This window comes from Canis lupus, chromosome 15 (assembly GCF_011100685.1).
Source record: "Canis lupus familiaris isolate Mischka breed German Shepherd chromosome 15, alternate assembly UU_Cfam_GSD_1.0, whole genome shotgun sequence".
NCBI lineage: Eukaryota > Metazoa > Chordata > Mammalia > Carnivora > Canidae > Canis > Canis lupus.
In genome coordinates, this window is record NC_049236.1 from 9,066,816 (window position 1) to 9,093,319 (window position 26,504).

The 26,504-nt window shown below is 37.4% G+C and overlaps 1 protein-coding gene across 2 annotated transcripts in view; it reads right to left on the minus strand.

Moving 5' to 3' along the window:
- Window positions 1–26,504, minus strand: part of ZFYVE9 (zinc finger FYVE-type containing 9) — a 184,183-nt gene that overhangs the window by 9,889 nt on the left and 147,790 nt on the right. For both annotated transcript variants that reach the window (XM_038558014.1, XM_038558013.1), the window contains 4 exons: window positions 24,129–24,233; window positions 5,692–5,842; window positions 3,083–3,163; window positions 179–341 (listed from right to left, as the gene is read on the minus strand). In XM_038558014.1, coding sequence (XP_038413942.1) covers window positions 179–341; window positions 3,083–3,163; window positions 5,692–5,842; window positions 24,129–24,233 — 500 coding nt within the window. The remainder of the gene's footprint in view (window positions 1–178; window positions 342–3,082; window positions 3,164–5,691; window positions 5,843–24,128; window positions 24,234–26,504) is intronic.

A 26,504-nucleotide genomic window follows, 5' to 3' on the forward strand; every position in this document is an offset into this window, starting at 1 on the left:
AAACTTCCTTCCTTCAGAAATTGAGCCAAGAAACTAGAAATTTAATATTTTATGTTATATACACTCAAAGCAGTTCTTTCTCTTTGGGCTTTCAGTAAGTCATAAACACCAGTGTAGACAACACCCAGAGCCCAGCCCAGAACTACATGCCACAAGGGGGAAAGTCCACTGTATTTACCCCTTGTTGACGTTCTTGTCATCATCCACCCACTGGATGTAGATGTGCTCCTGCGGATCCTCCGCGTCCGCCTTGCCACAGCTGATGGTGAAGTCCTTCATCTCTCGCAGCGCCTGCCTCAGGGCATCCATGTTCTCCGCTGTGATCTGGACCATAACGCCATCTGAGAATCAGCATCAAGATGATACAGATGGAAACAGCGCCAAGCCAGGGAGAGGGGCTAGAGCTTCTCCTAAGACTGCTCCAAGGGAAAGCTTACACATGGCCGCATCCCTCTTCCGCACAGAACTGTTTTCACTCTATATTTAACTGCTCTAATCCTATCTGTGTGTCTGCACCTCTGTCTCTCTCACCTTCCCACGACTGTCCAGTATACAGCGAATGCCCAGGAAATATTTGTTAAATACGTCAACGAATAAAAACAGCAGCGGTGGGAGAAGAGATGAATCCATTCATTGGCTAGTGATGAATAGGACAAACCTACCACATGGTTCCACGAGCTACCGTGTAGCTAACACTACGTGGCCTCGTCAAAGGCAAACACTGAAATTCAGCATAAAGTTGTCACATATTAAGCAATTACTGACACAAAATTTTGTCAACTAAAATAATTTCTAGGGGCTCCCTGGGTGGCTTAGCGGTTTAGCGCCGGCCTTTGGCCCAGGGCACAATCCTGGAGACCCACAGGATCGAGTCCCGAGTCGGGCTCCCAGCATGGAGCCTGCTTCCCCCTCCTCCTGTGTCTCTGCCTCTCTCTCTCTCTCTTTCTCATGAATAAATAAATAAAATTTAAAAAATAAAATAATTTCTAAAAAGCTTCAATACAGATTTCATAAACAGGCAGCCAACTGCTCCACTGACACACAGTAAAATATAAGACCTAAGAAATTTTCAGTCCAAAGACACAGACCTAAGTTTTAAGCATATTACTTTGCATTTATAAGGATCTGTGTCACTTCAAATTACCATTTCCGCAACATTTAAAGGGTATTTTTTAAATCATCTTGTCAAGACACAATTCCAAACGTAGTCAGTACTTGATCACTTAGGCATTAGTCATTTAAGACCAATGACTAAGTCCTAGATTTCTTAACAATTTCTTTTTTTTTAAGATTTTATTTATTTTTTCGTAAGAGAGAGAGAGAGAGGCAGACACAGGCAGAGGGAGAAGCAGGCTCCCTGCAGGGAGCCCGACATGGGACTCGATCCCGGGTCTCCAGGATCAGGCCCTGAGCTGAAGGCAGACATTTAACCACTGAGCCACCCAGGTGTCCCTTAACAATTTAATAGCATGTTTCCACTTCGTAGTCAAAGTTGTGAGACTTAGTTGTAAAACATTAGTGTAGTTTGCTCTTCACTAGCTGTTTTATTAAGTTTACCAATAAAGGAGGTCAAAGGCAGTGTCTATTAACGTGTAAGATTGTCTGTGTATTTCAGTTAACATACTGGACTCCAGCCTCAGGAAGGACTGCTTTCACACAGGCCACTGGAGTAAGCCACTGTGGAAATGAAAACCTGTTTCCACCATGTGTGGCAGGTTGTACTTTCCAAAGGTCACAATATCTCACATCTCACATCTCAGTATCTCCCACCTTAGTGCTTTCTCACAGCGCTACCTTCCCATTTCCCCATTAAGAAGTGGTGTCTAGTTCCTCTCCTCCTGAACCTGGGCAGGCTTTTTTTTTTTTTTTTTTTTTAAGATTTTATTTATTTATTCATGAGAGACACAGAGAGAGAGGCAGAGACATAGTCAGAGGGAGAAGCAGGCTCCCTACAGGAGCCTGATGCAGGACTCGATCCCGGGACTCCAGGATCACGCCCTGGGCTGAAGGCAGATGCTCAGGCGCTGAGCCACCCAGGGATCCCCGAACCTGGGCAGGCTTATGACTACTTCCAACACTAGAATATGGTGAAAGGGGCATCGTTTGACTTTTGAGACTGAGTCACAAGAAGCAACATGGCTTCTGCCCTTTGCTAGAACACGTGTGCCTGGAGTAAGAAGTCCAGCTATCCCAAGGTTGCCAGGCCATGCTGAGGAGTCAAGGTGTGAGTACTTCAGTCACCACTCTGTCTTTAAATCATCCCACACCAGCCCCAGATGTGTGAGTGAATGAACCTTCAGATAATTCTAGCCTCCAGCTATCAAGTCATCCCAACTGAGGCCCAGGACATCACTGAGTAGAGTCAAGCCCTCCACACACTACTTTGTCAAGATTCTTGACCCAGAGGAATCACTGAGTAAATTTGTTATGCAACAACAGTAACCAGATCAAAATACAGGAAGAATCAACCAACAAAGAAAATAAACAGTATGCTCATAAGCCTTTCATTAATTCTCATTTAATTAGTTTTGTTGGGATATGTGTTATGTCTAATCTAATTACAGCAAACCAGCAGCAAATGCATCCCATTCTGTACCCCAAGTGATGATTGCAGCATTCTTGTGAGTTAAGACAAACTGAATTTGAGCTCAATGATACATACTGAACTCAGACTATGTCCTCTTGGATGCCCTACCCCAGAGCTCTGAAAGGCCATCTCTTAATTTTTATGTCACTGTCCCATGATTATCTGTATCACTTATTCCCTTCTTCAGAGAACTAAGCACTATATGACAGTATTAATTAGCTTACGAGTTAAGATGCTACCGAATACATAATAGAAGTCAGAAGTCTACTGTAGAAGTGTCATGGTTTCACTTGACATCCTCTGCTTTTGAGTTTTTAACTTTTATTATTATTATTATTTTTTATGTAAGCTCTATGCCCAACATGGGGCTTAAACTTAGGACTTGGAGATCAAGAGTCACATGCTCTACCAAATGAACCAGCCAGGCACTCCAACATCCTTTTTAGTTGTACGATTAGGACTGAATATAACTGCAGTAAACGACTTATTCTTTACCTTCCACAATACTGGACTTGGCAAGATATCCAGAAGAAGATTTCAGAGCGCCGCTGAACACAAAGAAACTGGCACCAGTCACTAAAATATAATATAAATAGTTTAGTGTAGACTCTGAGATATAAAGCCTGAGAACAATAATGAAATATTTGATAGTTGGTAACTCCAGCCATCATCAAACAGAAAACAAAAAACATCAACTCTATGTAACATAATATATAAGTAACCAATAATGCTTATGGTAGCTTTGGGAATGAACTTTTAAGATATACCCCTCATTTTGTTTTCCTCTCCCTCCAATCAAGAATTAAAGAATTTTTTTTTTAATTTATTTATTCATGAGAGACAGAGAGAGAGAGAGAGAGAGAGAGGCAGAGACACAGGTAGAGGGAGAAGCAGGCTCCATGCAGGGAGCCCAACGTGGGACTCCATCCCGGGTCTCCAGGATCACATCCTGGGCTGAAGGCAGCATTAAACCACTGAGCCACCCAGGCTGCCCAAGAATTAAAGAATCTTACAAGCAAAGAAATCTTAGTGGTCAAGTCTAGGGTTTGGCAAACTACAACCTATTTGGCCTGTCCCCTTTTTTTGTTTTTTGTGTTGTTTTGTTTTTTAATTTTATTTAATTAAATTTTTTTTTCTGTCCTCTGGTTTTTTTTTTTTTTTTTTTGTCCTCTGTTTTTGTGAGTAAAATTTTATTGGAACACAGCCACATCCACTCATTTGCATATTGTCTATGGCAGTTTTTGAAGTATGCCAGAGTTGAGTAACTGGCAACCAAAGACCACAGGCTTGCAATGCCTAAGATATTTATCATGTAGCCATTCATGGAAAAAGTCTGCTGTCCCCCAATCTAATACCTTTCTTTTTTTTAGATAAAACATGTTTTGAAGATGGAGATGTGGTTGGCAACCACTTTATTCACCGAATGCAGTTCTCTTACAAAATACCTATTCAAAAGACAAATATCTGTTACCATTATTTCTTCATAAAAGGACATTTAATTACATTTAACTTTAAGAAAATCTCACTATGCTCCTTCATATCTTTTTTTTGTTTGTTTTTAAAATTTTGTCTTTTTTCAGTAATCTCCACACCCAACATGGGGCTTGAACTTACAACACAGAGATCGAGTTGAGTGCTCCACTGACTGAGCCAGGTAGGAGCTCCTGGGCTTCTCCGCATCTTATGTTGGACTAAGCTAATCCAATTTCCTGCCCATTGGCCCTGCAATATCTCTAACAGGTGGACATCCAGGCTTTATCAAAGACTCCTAGTAACAAGGAACACAAAATGGCACAAGGCAGCCCGTTCTATTTCTTGGTAACTCTCAGTCTTACAAAATGTGCTCTCAAAATTGAGTCCAGATCTAGATCCTTATAACTTTTACCCAATGGTGCTGGTTTGGGCCTTTTGTAACTACAGAGAATAAACTGAATCTTATTTCCATGTACTAGAAAACCTTAAAAATAGAAATAGCTATTTTTCACACTCTTCCAATCTATACTTTCCCAAATTAAACATTTATACTTTATTCAAAACTTTTGACCTAGTTTCTAGATTTTTCATAGGTCCTGAATCATCTTCTGAAGAATCTCTAGTTTTATCAATGGATATCATCAATTACACTAATGATATCCAGAACTTAATTAAAATATTCTACGATGTGAGCTGATTAATGGAGAGCATTGAGGACTTATCACCTACCGTATTTTAGATATCATATTGAATATACATACACGTGACAAAGACGTTTTATGCCATTACTAAACAACCGATTTAAAAAACATTCTCAACCAGAGAAGTATTTCATAAAGCTTACTAAAGAAAGCTAGTTATGGGAGATACTCTGAGGAAAAAGAAGATTCATAGTCAAATAAATTTTGGAAGGTCCAGGCACTATCTTCCTTTTGGAAAATCACAATACACATCGGCCTATTAAAGGCTCTGAGGGTTCCTGTAGTAAAGAAATCTGTTTAAACTTGTTTAACCCAGGATTTCTCAGTTTAATGTATTAAGCAAGACTTTCACTTATCTATTTTTCAAAACCACAGAACCCAATTAGACATCTTAAGAAACGCCACTATAAGCAATGCTTCATAAATATCAATGTGCATTTGAACACAGGGACCATGTTAAAAAACAAATTCTAATTTAGCAGATCTGGAGTACAGACACTTCATTTCTAACAATCTCCTAAGTGAAGAGGACATATTCTGAGTACCACTGAACCAAGAAGCCTTCTTTCAGAATGCAGGCAACCTATTAATTACCATTCTTTGGATATGATCATTCAAACAAGCTTCAAATCTACCTAAGCATATTCTCACTAAGAGGTCTAGTCTCCTACCTTCAAATATCAATTCTGGCCCTGCCAATGTCCTGAGGCAGTATTTTCAAAATGTTCCCCTCAATAGTAGAGATCCCATTTGCAACTTTGAGCCTGGCTACTTGGGGAGTCAATATCATCGTGGAGAATAAGCTTGGAAAGGTTAATTTCATCAAATTGTTTGTGGCCACCTAGCTAGAAAGTTTAGAGTTATGGGGCCGAGATATCCAACTTTCCAAGTCCAGCACAATTCTTACCGTTAATCAGCTCAAATACTCACCCTTTCTGGGTTGATTGTGAATACTGATAGCCTGGGTCTGATAGTTTCCGTCATCATTCTGTACACAGACAAGATGAGAGTCCGCCTTCTCATTGAAGCAGGCCCCTCCTGCCAGGACATGCTCATTGGACTTGTTCATTGCTTTCATCATCTGCGATCAAAGAAGAGGGTTAACTTTCTTATTCTACCAAACATAAATGGGCACTTTTTTTTGGGTCTGACACAAGACAACTCTACCTCAAAACCAAAAAACAGTAACGAAAACACAGTGGAAAATTAGTCACCATTGGAAAAAAAAAAAAAAAAACCAACATATACAACAATTCTCTGTATAGTTTATAGGTGATTTGTATTATAACCTAAGTAAGTACATGACATGTTTCGCATTCATCTTTTTGGTATTTTTGTTGCTGCACCGAGCTCAATGAACATTAGTTTAGCTAATTACAGTAATTTCAACTACCCACTGGATTCTCTGAGGATATCTACACTGAAATTCTAAGTCAAAAGAATGACCTATATGTAAGTATATTTGCCTACTTTTCTCATATCCACACAAAGGAGGGTTTTCCTCTAGAAATATATAAACTCCACTGCTTCTTAGTTTTACTAACTGATGCTTGAAATCATCAATGAAATCACTTACTAGTATGTTGCTTTGTTCTTTTTTTTTTTTTCAAGTTTTTATTTAAATTCCAGTGAGTTAACATACAGTGTAAAATTAGTTTTGGAAATTAGTGATTCATCACTTACATACAACACCCAGTACTCATCACATCGAGTGTCCTCCTCACTACCCATCACCCATTTAACCCTTACCCCCAGCCATCACCCCTCCAGCAACCTTCAGTTTGTTCTCTAGAGTAGAGTCTGTTTTGTGGCTCTCTCTTTTTTCCCTCTATATTTATGTTTCATTTCTTAAATTCCATATGAGTGAAATCATATGGTATTTGTCTTTCTCTGACTTACTTTGCTTAGTCTTACACTCTCTAGCTCCATCTATGTCCTTTCAAATGACAAATGTCCTTTCATTCTTTTTCACAGCTGAGTAATATTCCATCATGTATAATACCACTCTTCTTCACTCATCACTCAATGGACATCTGGGCTCTTTCCATAATTTGGCTATTGTAAATAACATTTCTATAAATGTAGGGATGCATGTACACCATTGAGTTCATGTTTTTGTATTGTTTGGGTCAATACCTAGTGATGTAATTGCTGGGTTGTAGGGCAGTCCTATTTTTAACTTTTTTTTTTTTAAGATTTATTTGAGAGACAGAGAGCACTTATGCACGAGCATGGGAGCGGGAGAGGGAGAGAGAATCTCTAGCAGACTCCTTGATGAGCATGGAGCCCGACCCAAGGCTCAATTCCATGATCCTGGGATCATGGACACTGAACTGAATCACCACCCAGGCACTACATCTATTTTTAACTTTTTGAGGCGCTTCCAGACTGTTTTACACACTGGCTACACCAGTTCGCATTCCTACCAACTGTGCATGAAGGTTCCTTTGTCTCCCCATCTTCACCAACGCTGTTGTTCCTTGTGTTGTTGACTTTGGCCATTCTAACAGGTGCAAGGTGGTATCTCATTGTAGTTTTGATTTGTATTCCCCTGATAGTAAGTGATGATGAACATTTTTTTCATGTATTTGTTGGCCATCTGTACACTTGGAGAAATGTCTGTTCATGTCTTCTGCCCATCTTAATTGGATTATTTTCTCAGTGTTGAGTTTGAGAATTTCTTTATGTATTTTGGATACTAACCTTTTATTGGAATAAGTCACTTGCATTTTCTCGGTGTTGAGTTTGAGAATTTCTTTATGTATTTTGGATACTAACCTTTTATTGGAATAAGTCACTTGCAAATATTTTCTCCCATTCCACTGGTTGCCTTTTAGTTTTGTTGATTGTTTCCCTCACTGTGCAGAAGCTTTTTATTTGGATGTAGTCCCAAAAGTTTATTTTTGCTTTTGTTTCCCTTGTCTCAGGAGACATATCTAGAAAAAAGTTGCCCTTTGCCTATTTTTAAAATGGGATTGTCATTTGTTGTTGAGTTATACAAATTCTTTATACATTCTAGATATCTCAGACCCTTGTCAGATATGATTTGTAAATATTTTCTCCCATGTTGTATATTGTCTTTTTACTTTCTTGTTAATGTCTTTGAATACACAAAAGATTTTAATTTTATTAAGTCCAATCTGTTTTTTCTATTGTTACTTGTACTGTTGTATATTATCTAAGAATCCACTGCCAAATCCAAAGTCATGAAAAAGTACCCTTATATTTTTTTCAAAGAGCTCCATGCTTTTAGCTCTTATATTTAGGTTACTGATCCATTTTGAGTTACATTTTATATATGGTGTGAAGTAGGGGTACACATTCTTTTACACATGGAAATCCAGTTGTCCCAGCACCATTTACTGAAGGCTATTCTTTCACCATTAAATGATCTTGGCACTCCTGTCAAAATCAACAGGCCACAAATGTACAGATTTATTTCCAGTTTCTTGAGTCTATACTATGCCAGTACCACACTATTTTTATTACTGTAGCCTTGCAGTAAGTTTTGAAATTGGGAAGGGTGACTCCAATTTTGTTCTTATACAAGATTATTTTGGCTTTGGAGGCCCTTGCAATTCCAAAAGAATTTGAACACTGGCTTTTTCTTTTCTGGAAAAAAAAAAAAAAAGACCATTGGAATTTTGATAGAGCTTGCACTGGATCTGACATCTTAACAATACTATGTCTTCCAATCCATGAACATGAGACGTCTTCCTATTTATTTAGGTTTTCTTCATTTCTTTCAGCAATGTTTTGTAGTTTTAGGAGTACTAGTCTTTTACCTTCTTGGTTAAGCTTATTCCTAGATATTATACCAATACAATTCTAAGATATCCTCATTTCCTGGCTTTACTTTGTTATGTTTATAACTCTTGCAAAGTTTGTGTTTTAATAAATTACACCACCAGAGGCATCCAAATAACTGAATATTCCTCTCACACTGATATTTATCTACCTCACAAATTCAAACAACTTCTATCAGTGTTTTCCAAAGATTACTTTTGAGTAAGTTTTCTGCAAACAGGATAAGTCAGTAGGAAGATTCCTATATAGCAAAGTCCATTGATAGACTAATTTAGGTTCTCATTTGCAATTTACATTTGTATCACATGAAAAAGCTGTTATAATTACATATAATAATTTTTTAAAGTAAACTCTATCTCCAACATTGGGTTCAAACTCACAACCCTGAGATCAAGTTGCATGCTCTACTGACTGAGCCAGCCAGGTGCTCCCACATAGCAATTTTAAAGAATGTTCTATCGTTTCTTCCAAATCATTAGGCTAAAGTGGTTTCTAACTTTGTCTAAGCAGATTAAGAAACATTCTCTCTCTCTTTTTTTTAAAAGATTTTATTTATTCATGAGAGACAGAGAGAGACACAGAGAGAGACAGGAAGAGGGAGAAGCAGGCTCCATGCAGGGGGCCCGATGCTGGACTCGATCCCGGGACTCCAGGATCACGCTCTGAGCCGAAGGCAGGCGCTAAACCACTGAGCACCCAGGCATCCCAAGAAACATTCTCAATTCAGACATTCTAAGTAAGTTAGCTAGCCGCTAAATAATAATTTCCCCAGATGTCAATTTCAAGCCCCAATGAGATAAACAAACTTCATACTTCTTTATAAAGGAATACTTTTACCTTCTTAAAATCATGTTCATTTATACCAAGTTTCCCAAATATTCAAAGGGCTTTGCTGACCATAAAATGAAATTACATTTGTCATATGATATACTCAATTTTCTAGTCGTGCTATTCCTCTGCTTTATCAATTCAAACTCTGTAATATCTCCTGTATCTATCCCTAACTTCACCAGAATTCAAGATATAATTGTCTGTTTTTTGGACTAATAATAACCTTATAACTGGTTTTTCTGCAGTCAGTCTCTGTCAGTTCTGATCCATTCCATGATGTTTCCGTATTTACCAAAGCACAGCTCAGATCATGTCAATCTTTTCTACCCTGTTCTCTACTTGAAGTAATTAGCTTCCCATGCTCTTTTTTTTTTAATTTTTATTTATTTATGATAGTCACAGAGAGAGAGAGAGAGGCAGAGACACAGGCAGAGGGAGAAGCAGGCTCCATGCACCGAGAGCCCGACATGGGATTTGATCCCGGGTCTCCAGGATTGCGCCCTGGGCCAAAGGCAGGCGCCAAACCGCTGCGCCACCCAGGGATCCCGCTTCCCATGCTCTTAACCCCAAACCAGCTTTCCTGTCTTGCTTCCCTTCGTACCATATCTTTATTTGCAGGACTACTTCTTGATGTGCTACCATTTCCCATCTCTAAGCTTTTTAGCCTTCCTATTAATCCTTTGTATCCAAGCACCTGAAAAAGTTACTCCCCAAAATAAGGTCTAGTAAAAAAAAATACCAATTCTTGCAAGCAGCCTTGCTTAATTCCCAGACACCAATGCGACTGCTTCCTTCTTTAACTGCCATAGGACATTGTTTATATTTCTTATACTGCATCATCAACATTCAGCTTTGGATTAACAGCAAGGACTCAAGCCAGGCTGTTTGCATTTCCTAGCTTTGCTACTAAATCACTGTGTACCCTTGGGCAAGTTACTTGATTTCTCTATGTCTTAGTTTCCTTTTCTGTAGAGGAGATAATAAAAGTATTTCATACAATTATGAAAATTAAATAAATATTTATAAAGTGCTTAGAATAGCACCAAGAACATAGTAAGTACTGATGATGTGTTTGCAAATAAAATTTGTATGCTTGTCTCCTCCATTCTGCTTACAAAATTGTAAAGCAACCTAAAAAGCAGTAGCAAGTAATTCAACAAAGTACCTCTTATGAGATAATGGGATTCAGATCCTTCCTAAGAGCTCACGAATTAGTGGAAATGACATACTGATAAAAGGCAAGGAAACAATTGCTGGGACAACAGTATGTGCAGAATAGCTAACATCTATGGAGTGTCAAGCCTGAGCCAGGAACTGACCTAAATGTTACACAGGTCTTATCTCAGAAGACTATTTTAACATAGCAGGTGAAGCAGTACAGAAGCTTTATCTTCCTATGTTTCCCACCCCCAGAGTCTAAACATCCATGATAATTGTTTAAAGCCAGTTAAAAGAATACAGTTCCAGGAATGATTGTGTTGGAGAAATAAGTGAGGAGTTATAACATCTAATCCATCTCTGAATTAACATGCCACGTCCTCTGATTTCCTCTCTGAGATCTCATGTTAAAAATGACAGTTTACTTAACCTTCTGATTTAAAGTGGAAAGAATTATACCTACAGGAGAAGTTTATGCACAGCCCCGAGAAACAGCTACAATATCTATATAATGTGTAAGGCTTGGCACAGGGCTTGGCTTATGACAGGCGCTCAATAAATATTTGCTAAATATACTAATTAGTAAACCATATAAATAGGGATAGATTTTGAGGGTTTATCTGATTTATGAAGTTAAACTGAGAGAAAATGTGGTATGATTTTAAAAATTTGTTTTGTTCACATACAACTGCAGTGTCACATAGATTAGATACCTAATAAAGTTTTAATGATTTAATTCTATAAATGTTTATTAAGAGGCTGACAATGAATTTAAGTAGAAAGACACTACGGAGACAGTGAAAAATTTAAGAAAGCACTTCACCAGAGATACAATGAAGAATGAAAGACAGACTCTGCCCTCAGGGGACTCAAAATTCAAAGCAGAAAGGGTTTCCTACTCATCTGCTATACAAGTTACATGAGTAAAGAAAGCTAGGAAAACAAAGGAAAGAAAGAGTGATACTGTCTGGGGGATGGAGAATTCTAGGTAAAATATTCGAATTGGCTATGAAATCAAGTATAAAGGAAGAACACTCTGGATAAGGGGAAAGTCCTGAGTGAAGGAACAGGAACAGACCTGAGAAAAGAACATGGAGTTGAATAATTATCGAACAGAGGGAATACCCTTTCCTGGAGATATTCTAGAACAATATAAATATCCTTCCCATTACCTGGAGCTCATCTGTGTCCAGAAGCTACCAACCCACGTTCAAGTCTTATGGGTCTACATATCACCAACTATGAACCTTTGAACCTCCACTCATTCATTCAGCAAAAACTTATTGAGCATCTAATCTGCACTGTGTTTGTTCAGTAGGAAGTTGGGTTTGTTCAGCAGGGAACAAACTCCTTCCATCACAGAACTTACATTCTCATGTGTGCAGGAGGGAACAAAAACAATAAATGAAATAAGTACATGACATGTTAGACATTGATAAATGCTCTACAGAAAAGCATGCATGCAGGACCAGAAGTACTGGTGGGTACCATTTCAAATAGCCCAGTCAAGGAAAGTCTTACTGAAAAGTGAGGAAAAAGCCATGGGAATATATAAGGAAGGACCTTATAGGCATTTAAAACAGCTGGTGCCATGGCCCTGGGGCAGTTTCAAGGAACATTAAGGACAGTGTGGCTGAAGCTGAATGACAGGGGGGGAAAAAAAAAGAGGTATAAGAAATTAGGTTAGAGAGGTAATGGGCTAAGGAATACAAATGTGTAGAGGATTTCAGTTTTTATTCTGACTGAGATGAAAATCTTTGGAGGGTTCTGAGTAGAGGAGTGACATGATCTAACTTAGTTTTAACAGGGCTGTTGTACTGAGAACAGACTGATGGGGGAATGGGTACCAGCTTGCAGCTGTTGTGAGGCTCCTGCACAAACCTAGAGGAGAGATGACAACTTAGACCCAAACTGGTCTAAAGATTGAGACATGCTTGGATTCTAGATGCTTCTGGAAGGCAGAGCTGGCAGGATTTCCAGGCAGATTAAACATGGGATGTGGAAGAAAGAGGATTCAAAGATGACTCCATAGTTTGGGGCCTACTAAGTGAAAGGATGGCCATGCCTCCAATTCAGGTAAGGCTGCAAGTTTTAAGGGAAGATCAGGAGGTCAGAATTAAACCAGCTAAGCTTGAGGTGCCTACCCAAGTAGAGATGCCAGCAAGGCAGCAAGATACTCAAGTTTACAAAATGGAGGAGAGATTCTGGCTGGAGGAAGACATCAGCATAGAGACAGTATTTAAGGCCAGAGGATTGGACGGATCACCATGGAAATGGATAGGGAAATAAAACTTAGAAAGACAGAGCCCTTGCGTTTTCTAAAATGTGTGAGAAATAGGGTCAGAAATGAGTATACGGAGAGAGAAATTAAACTGTGGGAGATGAGAGACACCCTAGGGGTCTCTTACTTCTTGTGATGCTTGAACATAGTGAGATTAGAGCTGGTGGCCTCGGGGCCAAAAGTGGCAGCAGAGCTGGGAGTGCTGAGAGACAGGGACAACTAGGGGCTTGGCTAGCAGCGGAGTGTCCAGAAGCCACCGACCCTCCTAGTAGTGGGCGTACAGAGAATGGAGGAGGGTCTTATTTGAGCACACAGAACTCAGCGGTGACCTCCTGCTGCAGTAAGTGGAGGTACAGCAGCCAAGGTTCCCTCTTGGGAGTCTTTTTAATGTGTGGTTAAATAGTGTCTTCTACATTTAACACTAGCAACAGTGATGTCACTAAGTCAATGGAACTTTACCTTCCTCCTCTGCACTACTCTCCAGCACACCTTTCACCACCTCCTTTCATTCTTTTTTCTTCTTAATTTCTCTGCTACTCCATTATTAGTGTACAGGAATGCAGATTTCTGGATATTGATTTTGTATCCTGTGACCTTACTGAATTAATTGATCAGTTCTAGGAGTCTTTTGGTGAAGTCTTTTGGGTATTCTATATATAGGATTCATGTCATCAGCAATTAGGGCAAGTTTTACTTCTTCCTTACCAATCTGAATGTCTTTTATTTCTTTTTCTTGTCTGATTCCTCTGGCTAGGACTTCCAGTACTATGTTGAATAAAAGTGGTATGAGTGGACTTCCTTCTCTTATTCCTGATCTTGGGGGAAAAGCTCTCAGTTTGTCACCATTGAGAATGATGTTAACCGTGGGTTTTTCATATATGGCCTTTATTGTATTGAGGTATGTTCCCTCTAAACCTACTTTGTTGAGGGTTTTTACCATGAGTGGATAATTTTACTTTGCCAAAAGCTTTTTCTGCATCTATTGAAGTGATCATATGGTTTCTATCCTTTCTCTTGTTGATATAATGCACATTGACTTGTGAATACTGAACCATCCTTATATCCCAAGAATAAATCCCACTTGATTATGGTGAATAATTTTTTAATGTATTGTTGGATTTGTAACTCCTTTCATTCTTTTGAAAAGAGAACTATCAGCTCTTCCTCCCCTAAAAGAAAAGAAATGTATTCTTTGAAGGCCAGAAAATAAGATACTCCTCAAACAGATTTTAGGGCCATCTGTTCTTGCTAATGCTACAATGAACCTTTGAAATTATGCTTTTGTAAGTTCACATTTCTCTGAAGAATATGTGTAGCCTTGAATTAAAATAAACCCAAACTCCTATTTTAGTATACTAGAGTGGGAAGGAATCTCAAGAGGCCATTGAGCCTAAATTATACTAGTTAGGGAATTGTACAGCCATAGAATTTCACAGGCGCTTGCATTATATCACAACCAACATAAATTTCTTTATTCCTTGGTATTGAGTACAGGATTAACAAAACTTTGAGACTTGAGACTTTGACATTAGGTTAATTGTTTGGCTCTATTCTGGCAGTAACGTCATAAGAGATTAAATGATTACTTTAAAAACTGATTTTTTACAATTATATTTAAAATTGGCAAAATGTACAAAAATGTACAAAACTTTGATGTGTATATCCCCATAAAAACAGCACCTGAAATCACGCTCTACTCTGTTCCACTAATCTATACATAAATATATAGAGCAGGGCAGCCCCGGTGGCACAGCAGTTTAGCGCCGCCTGCAGCCTGGGGTGTGATCCTGGAGACCCGGGATCGAGTCCCATGTCAGGCTCCCTGCATGGAGCCTGCTTCTCCCTCTGCTTGTGTCTCTGCCTCTCTCTCTCTCTGCCTCCGAATAAATTAAAAAAAAGAAAAGAAGCAAAATTTAAAAATATATATAGAGAGAGAGAGCAAATAAAACCATCTTGATTATTCTACCTTTAAAATAAACCTTAACATTGGGTAGTATAAATCCTTGAAATATGTTCTTTTTTCAAAGTTGTTTTTGGGGGAATGCCTGGGTGGCTCTGCGGTGGAGTGTCTGCCTTAGGCTCAGGGCGTGATCCTGGAGTCTGGGGATCGAGTCCCACATCGGGCTCCCTGCATGGAGCCTACTTCTCCCTCGGCCTATCTATCTCTCTGTGTCTGTTGTGAATAAATAAATAAAATCTTTAAAAAAGCAAAAACAAAAACAACCAAAGTTGTTTTGGGTAGGGGCACCTGCGTGGCTCAGCCAGTTAAGCATCTGCCTTCAGCTCAGGTCATGATCCCAGGGTCCTGGGATTGAGTCCTTCATCAGGCTCCCTGCTCAGCAGGGAGTCTGCTTCTCCTTCTTATTCTGACCATCTTCCCAGCGTGTACACTCAATCTCTCCAAATAAATAAATAAAATCTTTTTTTTTAAACTTGTTTTTGGCTATTCTATGTTCCTTGTATCTCCATATAAATTTTAGAATAAACACTTAAATTAAAAAAAATTCCTGCTGGCATTTTGATTGAGATTGTGTTGAATCTAAGGGTCAATCTGGGGAGAACAGACATCATAACAATACTGAATCTTCCAATCCATAAACATAGTATCCTTTTCACTTATTTGGGTCTTCTTTAATTCCTTTTTCTTTTTTTCTAAAAAATATTTTAATGTATTTATTAATGAGAGACAGAGAGAGAGAGAGAGAGAGAGGGGGGCAGGCCCCATGCAGGGAGCCCTTTGTGGGACTCGATTCCAGGTCCCCGGATCATGCCCTGGACTGAAGGTGGCGCTAAACCGCTGAGCCACCCGGGCTGCCCTTTTTTTTCCCCTTTTTTTAAAGATTTTCTTTCTTTCAGAGTGAGAGACAGCATGAGCAGGAGAGGAAGGGAGAGGTAGAAAGGGTCTGAAGCAGACTCTGCACTGAGTGCAGAGCCCACTGTGGGGATCAATCTCATGACTGCAAGATCATGACTTGAACTGAAACTAAGAGTCGGATGCTTAACCAGCTGAGCCACTCAGGCACCCATAGGTCTTCTTTCATTTCTCTTAGCAGTGTTTTTTTTAGCTTTCAGTGTATAGGTATTACAGATCTGTCAAATTTATCCCTAAGTATGTAATATTTTTATGCTATTTACTGTCTTAAAATTCCAATTTCTTTTTTTTTTTTTAAGATTTATTTATTTTAGAGAGAAAGAGAGAAAGTGGGTGGAAGGGGAAGGGTAGAGGGAGAAGGAGAGAAGTAGACTCCTCACTGAGTTCAGAGCCCAACATAGGGCTCAATCTCAGGACCCATGAGATCATGATCTGAGCTGAAATCAAGTCAGATGCTTACGTGACTGAGCCACCTAGCGGCCCCATAAATTCCAATTTCTGAATGTTTATTATTATATACAGAAATATGATTGATATTTACACAAGGATCTTGCTAGATCTTATTAGATCTAGTAGCCATTTTGTAAGTTCCTTTAGATCTCCGACATAGTAAACAATCATGTTATCTGTGAATAAAGACAATCTTTTTTCCAATCTATATCATCTTATTTTGTCTTATTACATTGGCTAGAAGCCCCACTGAAATGTTGAATAGAAATAAGAGTAGACATCCTCTCCTTGCTCTTAATCTTAAAGTGGAAGCATTTAGTCTGTCACCATTTGATATATTAATTGCAGGTTTTTCACAGATGTGTTTATTAGGCTGCCAAGATACATTTACACATACACACACTTAGAATGGAAGTGGGGTTTTGTCAAATGCTTTTTCTCCATTATGTAATCCTTTTTTTATCCTCTAATATTAATTAAGATTAGAGGATAAAAAGATTAATTTTAATTAAGATTAAATTTTAATTAGATTAATTTTTGAATGTTAAATCAACTTAGCATTCTTGGAATAAACCCCACTTAGTCATGATGTACCTTATCATCTTGTGTTTTGCTGGACTTACTAAAAATGTGTTACATTTTATGCAACTATCTTCATGAGGGATACTGGTCTGCAGTTTGCATTTCTTGCAATTTTTCTCCCCTGGTTTTGTTTTTTTGTTTTTTTAATTAATTAATTTATTTATGATAGTCTCACACACACACACACACACACACACAGAGGCAGAGACACAGGCAGAGGGAGAAGCAGGCTCCATGCACCGGGAGCCCTACGTGGGATTCGATTCTGGGTCTCCAGGATCGCGCCCTGGGCCAAAGTCAGGCGCTAAACGGCTGCGCCACCCAGGGATCCCTCTCCCCTGGTTTTGTTATTAGTGTAATGTTGGCCTCACAGAATGAGATTCCCTCCTTATCTATTTTCTGAGTGTTTTTACAGAACTGGTATCATTTCTTCCTTTGTTGTTTAGCAAAGTCACAAGTGAAACTATCTGGACCTGTGTTTTGTTTTTAAAGATTATTTGAGACAGAAAGAGAGAAAGAGAGCATGAGTGGGGGCGGGGGTGGAATGCAGAGGGAAAGAGAAGCAGACTCTGTGTTGGGCATGAAGCCCAATGTGGGGTTTGATCCCAGAACCCGAGATCATGATCTGAGCTGAAGTCAGACACAACCAACTGAGCACCCTGGCACCCTGGCACCTGTATTTTTCTTTGTAGGAAGGTTTGTAACAATAAATTCAATTCTTTCAATAGATACAGGGATATTCGGGTTATCTATTCTATTTCTTTTAAGTGTGATACGAAAGTCTGATGTTCAAGGAATTTGTCCATTCTGTCCAAGTTGAACATTTACTGGCACAAATATATTCATAATATACTTTTGTTTACTGTCTACAGGACTTGTAATAATATCCCCCTCTCTCATATCTCATAATGGTATTTTGTGTTCTTGGCTATGAGTCTTAGGCTATTAGCCTAATCAGTCTGACTATAAGTGTCCATTTTATTGATCTCAAGCTTTTGGCTTCATTTTTCTTAATTTTTTTGTCTTCTACTTTATGAATTGCTGGTTTTGTATTTATTATTTTCTTTCTTCCATTTACTTCGTGTTTTATTCTTCCTTTTCTAGTTTCCCACGGTCACTGATTTGAAATGTCTTCTTTTTCCCTACTATAAAAGTTTAATGCTACCAATATCTCTCTAAATCATTGTGTTAGCTACATCTCACAAATTTTGATATGCCATTTTCATTTTCAATTAGCTCTAAATATTCTCTAATTGTCCTTTAGGTTTCTACTGTGACCCATGGGCTATTGAAAAGTGTGTATTATGTTTCCAAATATTTGTGAATTTTCTAGAGATCCTTCTGATATTTTTAATTGAATACTATTGTTGTCAGAGATCTTACTTCGTGTAATTTGAATAATTTTAAATTTACTAGGACTTGTTTTACACCACAGTATCTTGTAATGTTCTGTGTACACTGGAAAAGAAGGTGTGCTCTGCTGCTTTTGGCGGGGGGGAGTGTTCTATAAAAACCACTCAAGTCAAATTGGTTGACAGTACTGTTCAAGTTGTCTCTATCTTTGATGATTTCCCTATCTACGTCTAACAATTATTAAAACAGGGTTACTGAAATCTCCAAATACAGTCATGGACTTGTCTATTTACCCTTGCAGTTCTATCACTTCTTGCTTCAAAAGTTTTGAAGCTCTGTTATTAGTGAATAAATGTCTAGGATTGTTATATCCTTTTGATGAACTGTTCCCTGAATAATTATGAAATGTATCTTTTTATTCTTGTTTTTTTTTATTCTGAAATACATTTTGATATTACTCTATCCACTCAACTTTCTTTTAATATTACCATGGTATATAATTTTCCATCCTTTTACATTTAAACTATTTGTGTCATATTTCAAGTGGTTTTCTTTTTTTTTCTCTTTCTTTTCAAGTGGTTTTCTTATTCACAACCTATAGCTGCATCTTGCCTATCTATCCAATCTGACAATCTCTGTCTTTTAACTGAGGATGTCTAGACCATTTATATGTAACATGATTACTGATATGGTTAGATTTAAATCTAACATCTTGTTATTTATCTTCTACCTGTCCCATCTTGTTTTGTTCTCTTTTTCTTCTTTTTCACCCTTTATATGATTCTAGTTTATCTTCTTTGTTGGCTTATTAGCTATACCTCTTTTAGTTTTTCGAGTGGTTGCTTTTGGGTTTATATATCTTCAACTTATCAGTCTACTTTTAATTATTATTGTACCATATCCTGTGTCATACAAGAACCATACATCTGTATGGTTCCATACACTTCCCCATCTCTGGCTTTTGTGGTATTTTTGTCATACATTTTGTTACTATATATGTTATAAACACAATACATTTTATTATTTTTGTTTTAAACAACTGTCTTTTTAAAAAGATTTTATTTATTTATTCATGAGAGACACAGAGAGAGGCAGACATAGGCAGAGGGAGAAGTAGGCTCCTTGCGGGAAACCTGATGCAGGACTTGATCCCAGGACCTCAGGATGATGACCTGAGCCAAAGGCAGATGCTCAATCACTGAGCCACCCAGGTGCCCCCTAAACAACTGTCTTTTAAAGAGATTTTCTATTTACCTGCATATTTACCATTTCTGTTACTCTATACTCCTTTGTGAAGATCCAGATTTCCATTATTTGGTATTCTCCATGAAGAACTTCCTTTAATACTTCTTATACAATAGGCTACTAGTAATAGATTCTTTAAGCTCTTATTTTTTTGAAAAAGCATTTTGTTTTTGGAAACATATTTTTACTGGGTATAAAATCTAAGTACTTTGTGGGTTTTTTCTATTACTTTAAAGACTGTGCCTTGAATTGTTTTGTTAAGAAGTCTGCTGTCATTCTTATATTTGTTCCTTAGCAGTAAGTGTTTTTATTCCTCTAGTTGCTTTTAAGATTCTTCTCTTTAGCTCTGGTGTTAAGTAGTTTAAGACAATTACAATTTCTCTTAATGTAGTTTTCATCATGTTTTCTGCAACTGGAATTCATTTAGCTTCTTGAATATATGGGTTTATACTTCTAATTTACAAAATTTTTGATCACTGAGTTTTCAAATGTTTGTTGTCTACTCATCTCTTCTCTTCTTTAAGGACTTCAATTACAAAGCTAGGCCGACTGAGGAGATCTCCCACAGCTCAATCATGTACTGTTCATTTAACTTTTCAGTCTTTTCTTTGTGTCTCATTTCAGATAGTTTCTATTGCTATGCTTTTAAGTTTGCTAATATTTTCTTCAGCAGTGTCTAATCTACTATTAATTTCATCCAGCAGATTTTTCATTTTATTGTCTTTTTCATCTCTTAAAGTCTGATTTGAGTCTTTTTAGTATTTTCCAAGTCTGTCCTTAACATGCTTGTGCCTTGGTCCTGTTAAGCCTTTTCTCTTAAGCTTGATAGGTAATATCAGAGCAGCCGGAATTTATGGATAATCTGGCTCAGTAGAAATAATCTGCCACTAGTTCACTTCGGTTGATAAGAAGACAAATTATGCCTGGTCCTGTGAGAATTGTTTTACCTGTATCTTTCTAGTGCTTTTCTCACATACATACTCTGATAAGTAGTCAGCTGGAGACAGTGGGAATCTCCTATAGATCTCCAGAGTTCTTTTATTTCCAGTAATGTTTTACAAATTCTAGCCATCATGACCTGCCTACTTCCTCAACTCTGTCTCTTCAACTCAAGGAGACCTCTAGGTTCAGTTTGGGTTTCCCTTACCTGAACTATGACCTGGAAATACCAGACAGTAAAACAGGGCAATCACAGAGCTCACTTTCTCTGCTCCACTGCCCTTTTCTTTTTTTACTTATTTCATGGTGACATTTAGCTATTTAAAGCAGACCTCTGTGTTAATGTGCCAGAACTGCTATTACAGTGTACCACAAACTGGATGGCTTAAACAACAGAAATTTATTGTCTCACAGTTCTGGAGGCTGGAAGTCCAAAATCAAGATGTTGGCAGAACTGGTTCCATTTGAAGGCTGTAAAAGAAGGATTTGTTCTGGACCTCTCTCCTTGACTTGTAGGTGGTCATCTTCTCCTTATGTCTTTCTACATCATCTTCCCTTTGTGAGTATCTGGATTTAATTCTGGCTCCACCACCTGCTAGTTTTATGCCTTAATATCCTCATCTATTAAAAGGAATTAAACATGCTAATCTCACAGAAACAGTGTCAAGAATAAATAGTGCCTGTTACATAGTATACTTTCAATAAATGTTATAATGTTAATATAACTAACAACAAATGTCAGTCAACCCAAAGATCAAAATAATCTCATAATTATAACATGAGTAGGGTTACATAAACCAACAGAGCTTGAATGGCCTTGATTAGAGAATTTACATATAAAGTCTACTTCCTTTATTAAATTTTCCATGCTGTCAGAGGTACTGTTTTTTAGCCTTCTAAGCTTAAAATCTTTCCTTAGTGGCCCCCTCCACAGTTTACATATAGCCACAAAACTCAGGTTTTTAAAACTCATTTTAAGTCACTTCTCTGTTTTAGAACCTATAAAATCTACAGATTATCATATTAAGTCTACATTGCTTTGCTTGATTTCTGAAGGCCTCTGAAAATCCAGCAGTCTTTGTACAACTTTATCTCCTAGTCTACTTTAGCCTCTTCTTCACTGGGCAGGCTGTCGTCTTCTATCTTCCTCTCACGACATGTCCATTCCTGGTGCTTTCCTGCCTTTTTTTCTGCAGGCATCTATCATCCTTTTCATTTGTTATTTTTCACTTCTTTTTCTGTGCCTAAATATCATTCACTGTCCATTTCAAATCTTTTATTCATTTGCACTTATAAGACATTTACACAAACATTTACAAACTTGTCCTACGTGGAACATGCTGCTCTGGCTGTTAAGGATTCAGGATCACAACGAAATAAAAGAACATTCCTGACTGCTCCATTTACCAAAGCTCTCCTTTCTCTAGACCTTTAGTAAACTTGCAGTAAGTTTCAGCACTTGTTTTTACATTGTTTTATCGATATTAGTTCTGTTTCATGTCTTTATTCAATAGATATTTCTTGTGAAATTACTCTTTACTAGGCAGTCTGCTAATGATACAGTGGTAAACAAGTGGTTCTGTGAGGAAATATGTGTGGTAGAGAAAACAGATACTGAAGAAGGAATTACAAATATAATGAGTATTACACACAAATATGTGTAGAATTCTAGAGATGTTTATAACAGGGAGAGTTACTCTAGTTGGGAGTTAACTGAAAGCTTATCTGAGAAAATATCATCTAAACTAACACCTGAAAAATGAGTGAGAGGCAGGTAAGGAACAGGGAAAGTGTGCATCAATAAGGAAATGGCTTATGCAAAGGCTTTAGAGCAAAAGGAAACATAATTTAGAAAATAAGTAAGACTATGGATATCAACAAAACATAAATAAGAGGAAAAATGAAATATTGTCGTAAGTGAATAATATATAAGAAATTACTTTTTTCAACTACAAAGTAAAGCGGAATTATTAGCAACACAATTCAGATGTCCAAGACTATGAGAGAAACATTGAATTGAGTTGAAATAAACCTAAAATATGAGTTGAAATAAAAATTGAATTAGAAGGAAAGTTAGTCTGCTAAATCAAATAAGAAAAATAAGTGATATATAATTGGTAAACTTTATTGAAAATTAAATGTAATAAACAACAAGAAATAGAGTTATTGTTTTTTAAAAAAGATACTTGAACCTGCACAACCATAAACCTAGGAGGCAGATAAAGACAGGTAATATAAATGGCAGTTGTTGTCATAAATGTCCTAGGTCAGTACTGAAATAACTGTGGAGGCCTCACAGCTTTTTACAGATATACTTTTATAAACAGATCCAATTTCCAAACATCATCTTGCAAATACCAAGGATAGCAATGTATATCACCTGCTTGAGGATGACGTTTTATTGCCCTATTCTGGACAATAAGCTTCCAGAAGGCCAGCAAAATGTTCTTACTCATCTTTGTATTTCTTTTTTAATTTTTTAAAATTTATTTATGATAGTCACAGAGAGAGAGAGAGAGAGGCAGAGACATAGGCAGAGGGAGAAGCAGGCTCCATGCACCGGGAGCCCGACGTGGGATTCGATCCTGGGTCTTCAGGATCGCGCCCTGGGCCAAAGGCAGGCGCCAAACCACTGCGCCACCCAGGGATCCCCTCATCTTTGTATTTCGTATCACAGATTATATTTAATAAATGTTTGTGAAATAAAAAATTTTCAAATTTGAGAAATAAATGCATTTTCAAAGCATATCTCTTTTAAGGCTATTTAGGGTACTGATAAAAATCTGCTCACTTTAAAGATTGACACTACCTAATCTCGACTATTACTATTTGATATTCCAAGGTAGGACTATATAACAAATAAAAACTGTTAATTGTATCACAGAAAAAAAGAAAAGCACATGTTCTACTATCCTGAAAAAAGCCACTGTATTGAAAGCCATGGGTAAAAGGTTTCTTGACATAGGTCATTCTCATAAAGCTCATTCTCCTGAGCTTATAAAGCCAGTAAGACATTTACATGATTCTAAGTGAAAGTACAAAATGTTTGAGTGTACAAATGAATAATGAATGAGTGGCTGAATGAAGGGGGAAAAAGAAAAAAGAAAAAAGAAAAAAATGTAAAAAAGAGAGGGAAGGAGGAAATTACTTTATACCAATAAATAGTGGAAGGAGTAATTGGGGACTTACCATCCTAATAAAATATCAAATTGTAACCATTATTATATCAAACTAAGTTTCAAAATAAGATTTTTCCTTTATACCATAATGATTACTGTTGGACATTTTAGTACTGATTTTAAGAAACTTTTAAATTTAAGAAAGACTTCACGTGGCACATAGGCAAAATGCACTATTTACATAATTTTGTTAATGTGTGCATAGTATGCAAATTTTCATTATAGTTACAAAATACAGCTTAATTCAAAATGCAATCATTTATTTGCTTTGGAAACCTTACAATTCCTTTCAGGAGTGAATGATTAAATGTTGAGTATTGTCAAAATTAATATATACTTACAACAGGAGGAAAAATGAAAAGATCTCACCATGAATACTATCGTTATAAAGTTAATTTTATACCTTAATCGAAATGCAAATCAATCACTGATTATCATGGTTTGAAAAGCAAAATCAATGACACAACTAACGACTAAATAAATCACAAACCTAACATCTTGATTTTCTTTCATGAAATGCCTCATCACTCATCTAAGTCACAGTATTATAAACTGATTTCACTGTCAATTAATTTAAAAATGAAATTTATAAACAATCACATATTTTTCATCTTCATTTATGTATTTGACAATGAGACAATGAGAAATATGTCTTCATGGTAAATCTTACCTCATTGTATCTGTTGCTGGGAATTTTGATACTGGTTTTCCGAACTTCCATGTCAACTATCAAACCCTGAACTACTGGCAATGTATATTGGTAATTTCTGAAATCCTAGGAAAAAGCAGATTGAAGTGGTTAAATAAAGAATTTGCCGATGGCAGGATTTGATTTATAGCAATAAAATCAGCATAAATAGTATGTGAAAATTAAAAGATCTCATTTATTTAAATAAGGAAATGTATTATGGAAATCCTATTGTATATATTCCCTAATTAGAATGTAAACTCTCATAAGGAAGTAGACCAGTCTCATATACACCTTATATACAATATTAAATAAATATTTGAATGCTTATTACTCGGCTTTACCACTACTTAACATTTTCTGTTTTTGTTAACTGTCTCCTCCCTCTAAACTAAGCTCCAAGAGGGTAGGTACTCTCACTTCTTTTCTTCTTGTTATATCCCAGATGCCTGGAACAGCCTAGGCACTCAATGAATATCTGTAGGGTAAAATATATACACATACACACACCATATCCAGTGTGGCTGAAGCAAAGTGAGCAAAAACGGTAGGAGTTCAAGTCAAAGTGATGGCACAAAGCTAGATTTCATAGGGTTTCATAGGCCACTGTAAGTACCTTTGCATTTACTGTGAGGTGTCTGGCCTACTTTAACAGATCTCCCTGACTACTTTGTAAAGAATAGAGGTAAGGGAACAAGCATAGAAGAAAGGAGATCAAATAAACATATAAAAATAATTCAGGCAAGAGACAGTGATAATTGACCAAAGTGTCAAAAATTCAAAAGGTGGTGAGAAGCAATGAGATTCCAGATATATTTTGAATGGGAACCTGACAACATTTATCACTGCATTGAATATGGAATGTGGAATAAAAGTGAAGAATCAAAGATGATTCTGAAGTATATGGACTGGGCAACTACAAGACTGCATTGCCATTTACTGAGAGGCAGAACATGATGCAAAGGGGAAGGTGGCAAGTCAGAAGTCTGCAGAAGAAAGGTGTCCTAGATGCTAAGAAAAGAAAATGTATAGATACTGGTAAGCTGTTGGATGGAACAGTGTGAAAATTGTTTTCTGACTGCTTCTATTGGGGAAATTGGAGCTGGGTTATCAGCTGGAAGTAAGAAAAGGAGATGAGTACTGGCAATTTGAGAAAACAGGAAAATTGGAATGTGTTATGGACCAGGAAAGATTGCCAGGTAAGTCTGAGAGCTTCCTTAATGGTATTGGTCATGAATCTAAAGTGAGACCAGTGAATAGGCTTGTCTTCATCCACTTTCAGGCTTGGATAAAGTTATGAATGAATGAAGAAGTACATCCACACAGGTATGTATAGTCAATTGATTGATTGATTGATTGATTGATTTAATTTTTATGATAGTCACACACAGAGAGAGAGGCAGAGACACAGGCAGAGGGAGAAGCAGGCTCCATGCACCGGGAGCCCAACGTGGGATTCGATCCTGGGTCTCCAGGATCGCGCCCTGGGCCAAAGGCAGGCGCTAAACCGCTGCACCACCCAGGGATCCCTCTTTTTTTTTTTTTTTTTTAAGATTGATTGATTGACTGATTAATTACAGGGAAAGAGCAAGAACAGGGGGAGGAGCAGACGGAGAGAGAGGGGGAAAGTATCTCAAGCTGACTCTGCATGGAGTCCCATGAGGGGCATGATTTCACAAATATGAGCCAAAACCAAGAGATGGTTGCTTAACTGACTGAGCCCCAACTGACTTTTTGAAAAGGGTATAAAGGCAAGTAAATGAAGGAAGGATAGTCTTTTTGACAAATGGTACTGAAACTGGACATATGAATGAAAAAAAAGTTTCTAAGAATGCCTCACAATCATAAACAAAAACTAACTAAAAATGGACCATAGGCCTAAATATAACACATAAAAATAGAACTATAAGCTTACTACAAAGAAACATCCAAGAAAATATTTGTTATATCATTCTAGTCAATAAGTTCTTAGCATACAAAAAGCATGTTCCACAAAAAAAAAAAAAAAAAAAAAACTCAAGAAACTTGAAGGGTACCTAGGTGGCCCAGTTGGTTGAGCATCTATCTTCAGCTCAGGTCACGATACTGGGGTCCTGGGATTGAGCCCTGAGTCAAGCTCCCTACTCAGTGGGGAGCCTGCTTCTCCCTTACTCTACCCTGCTTGTGTATGTTCTCTCTCTCTCAAATAAATAAAAAAAAAATTTTTTTTAACAAATTGAACTTTAACAAAATTAACTTCTGTTCTGTGAAAGACACTGTTAAGAGAATAAAAAGGTAAACCAGAGGCTGGGAGAAAATATAACAAATGATATAAATCTACCAAAAGATATATTCAGAATACATGAAAAACTCTCAAAA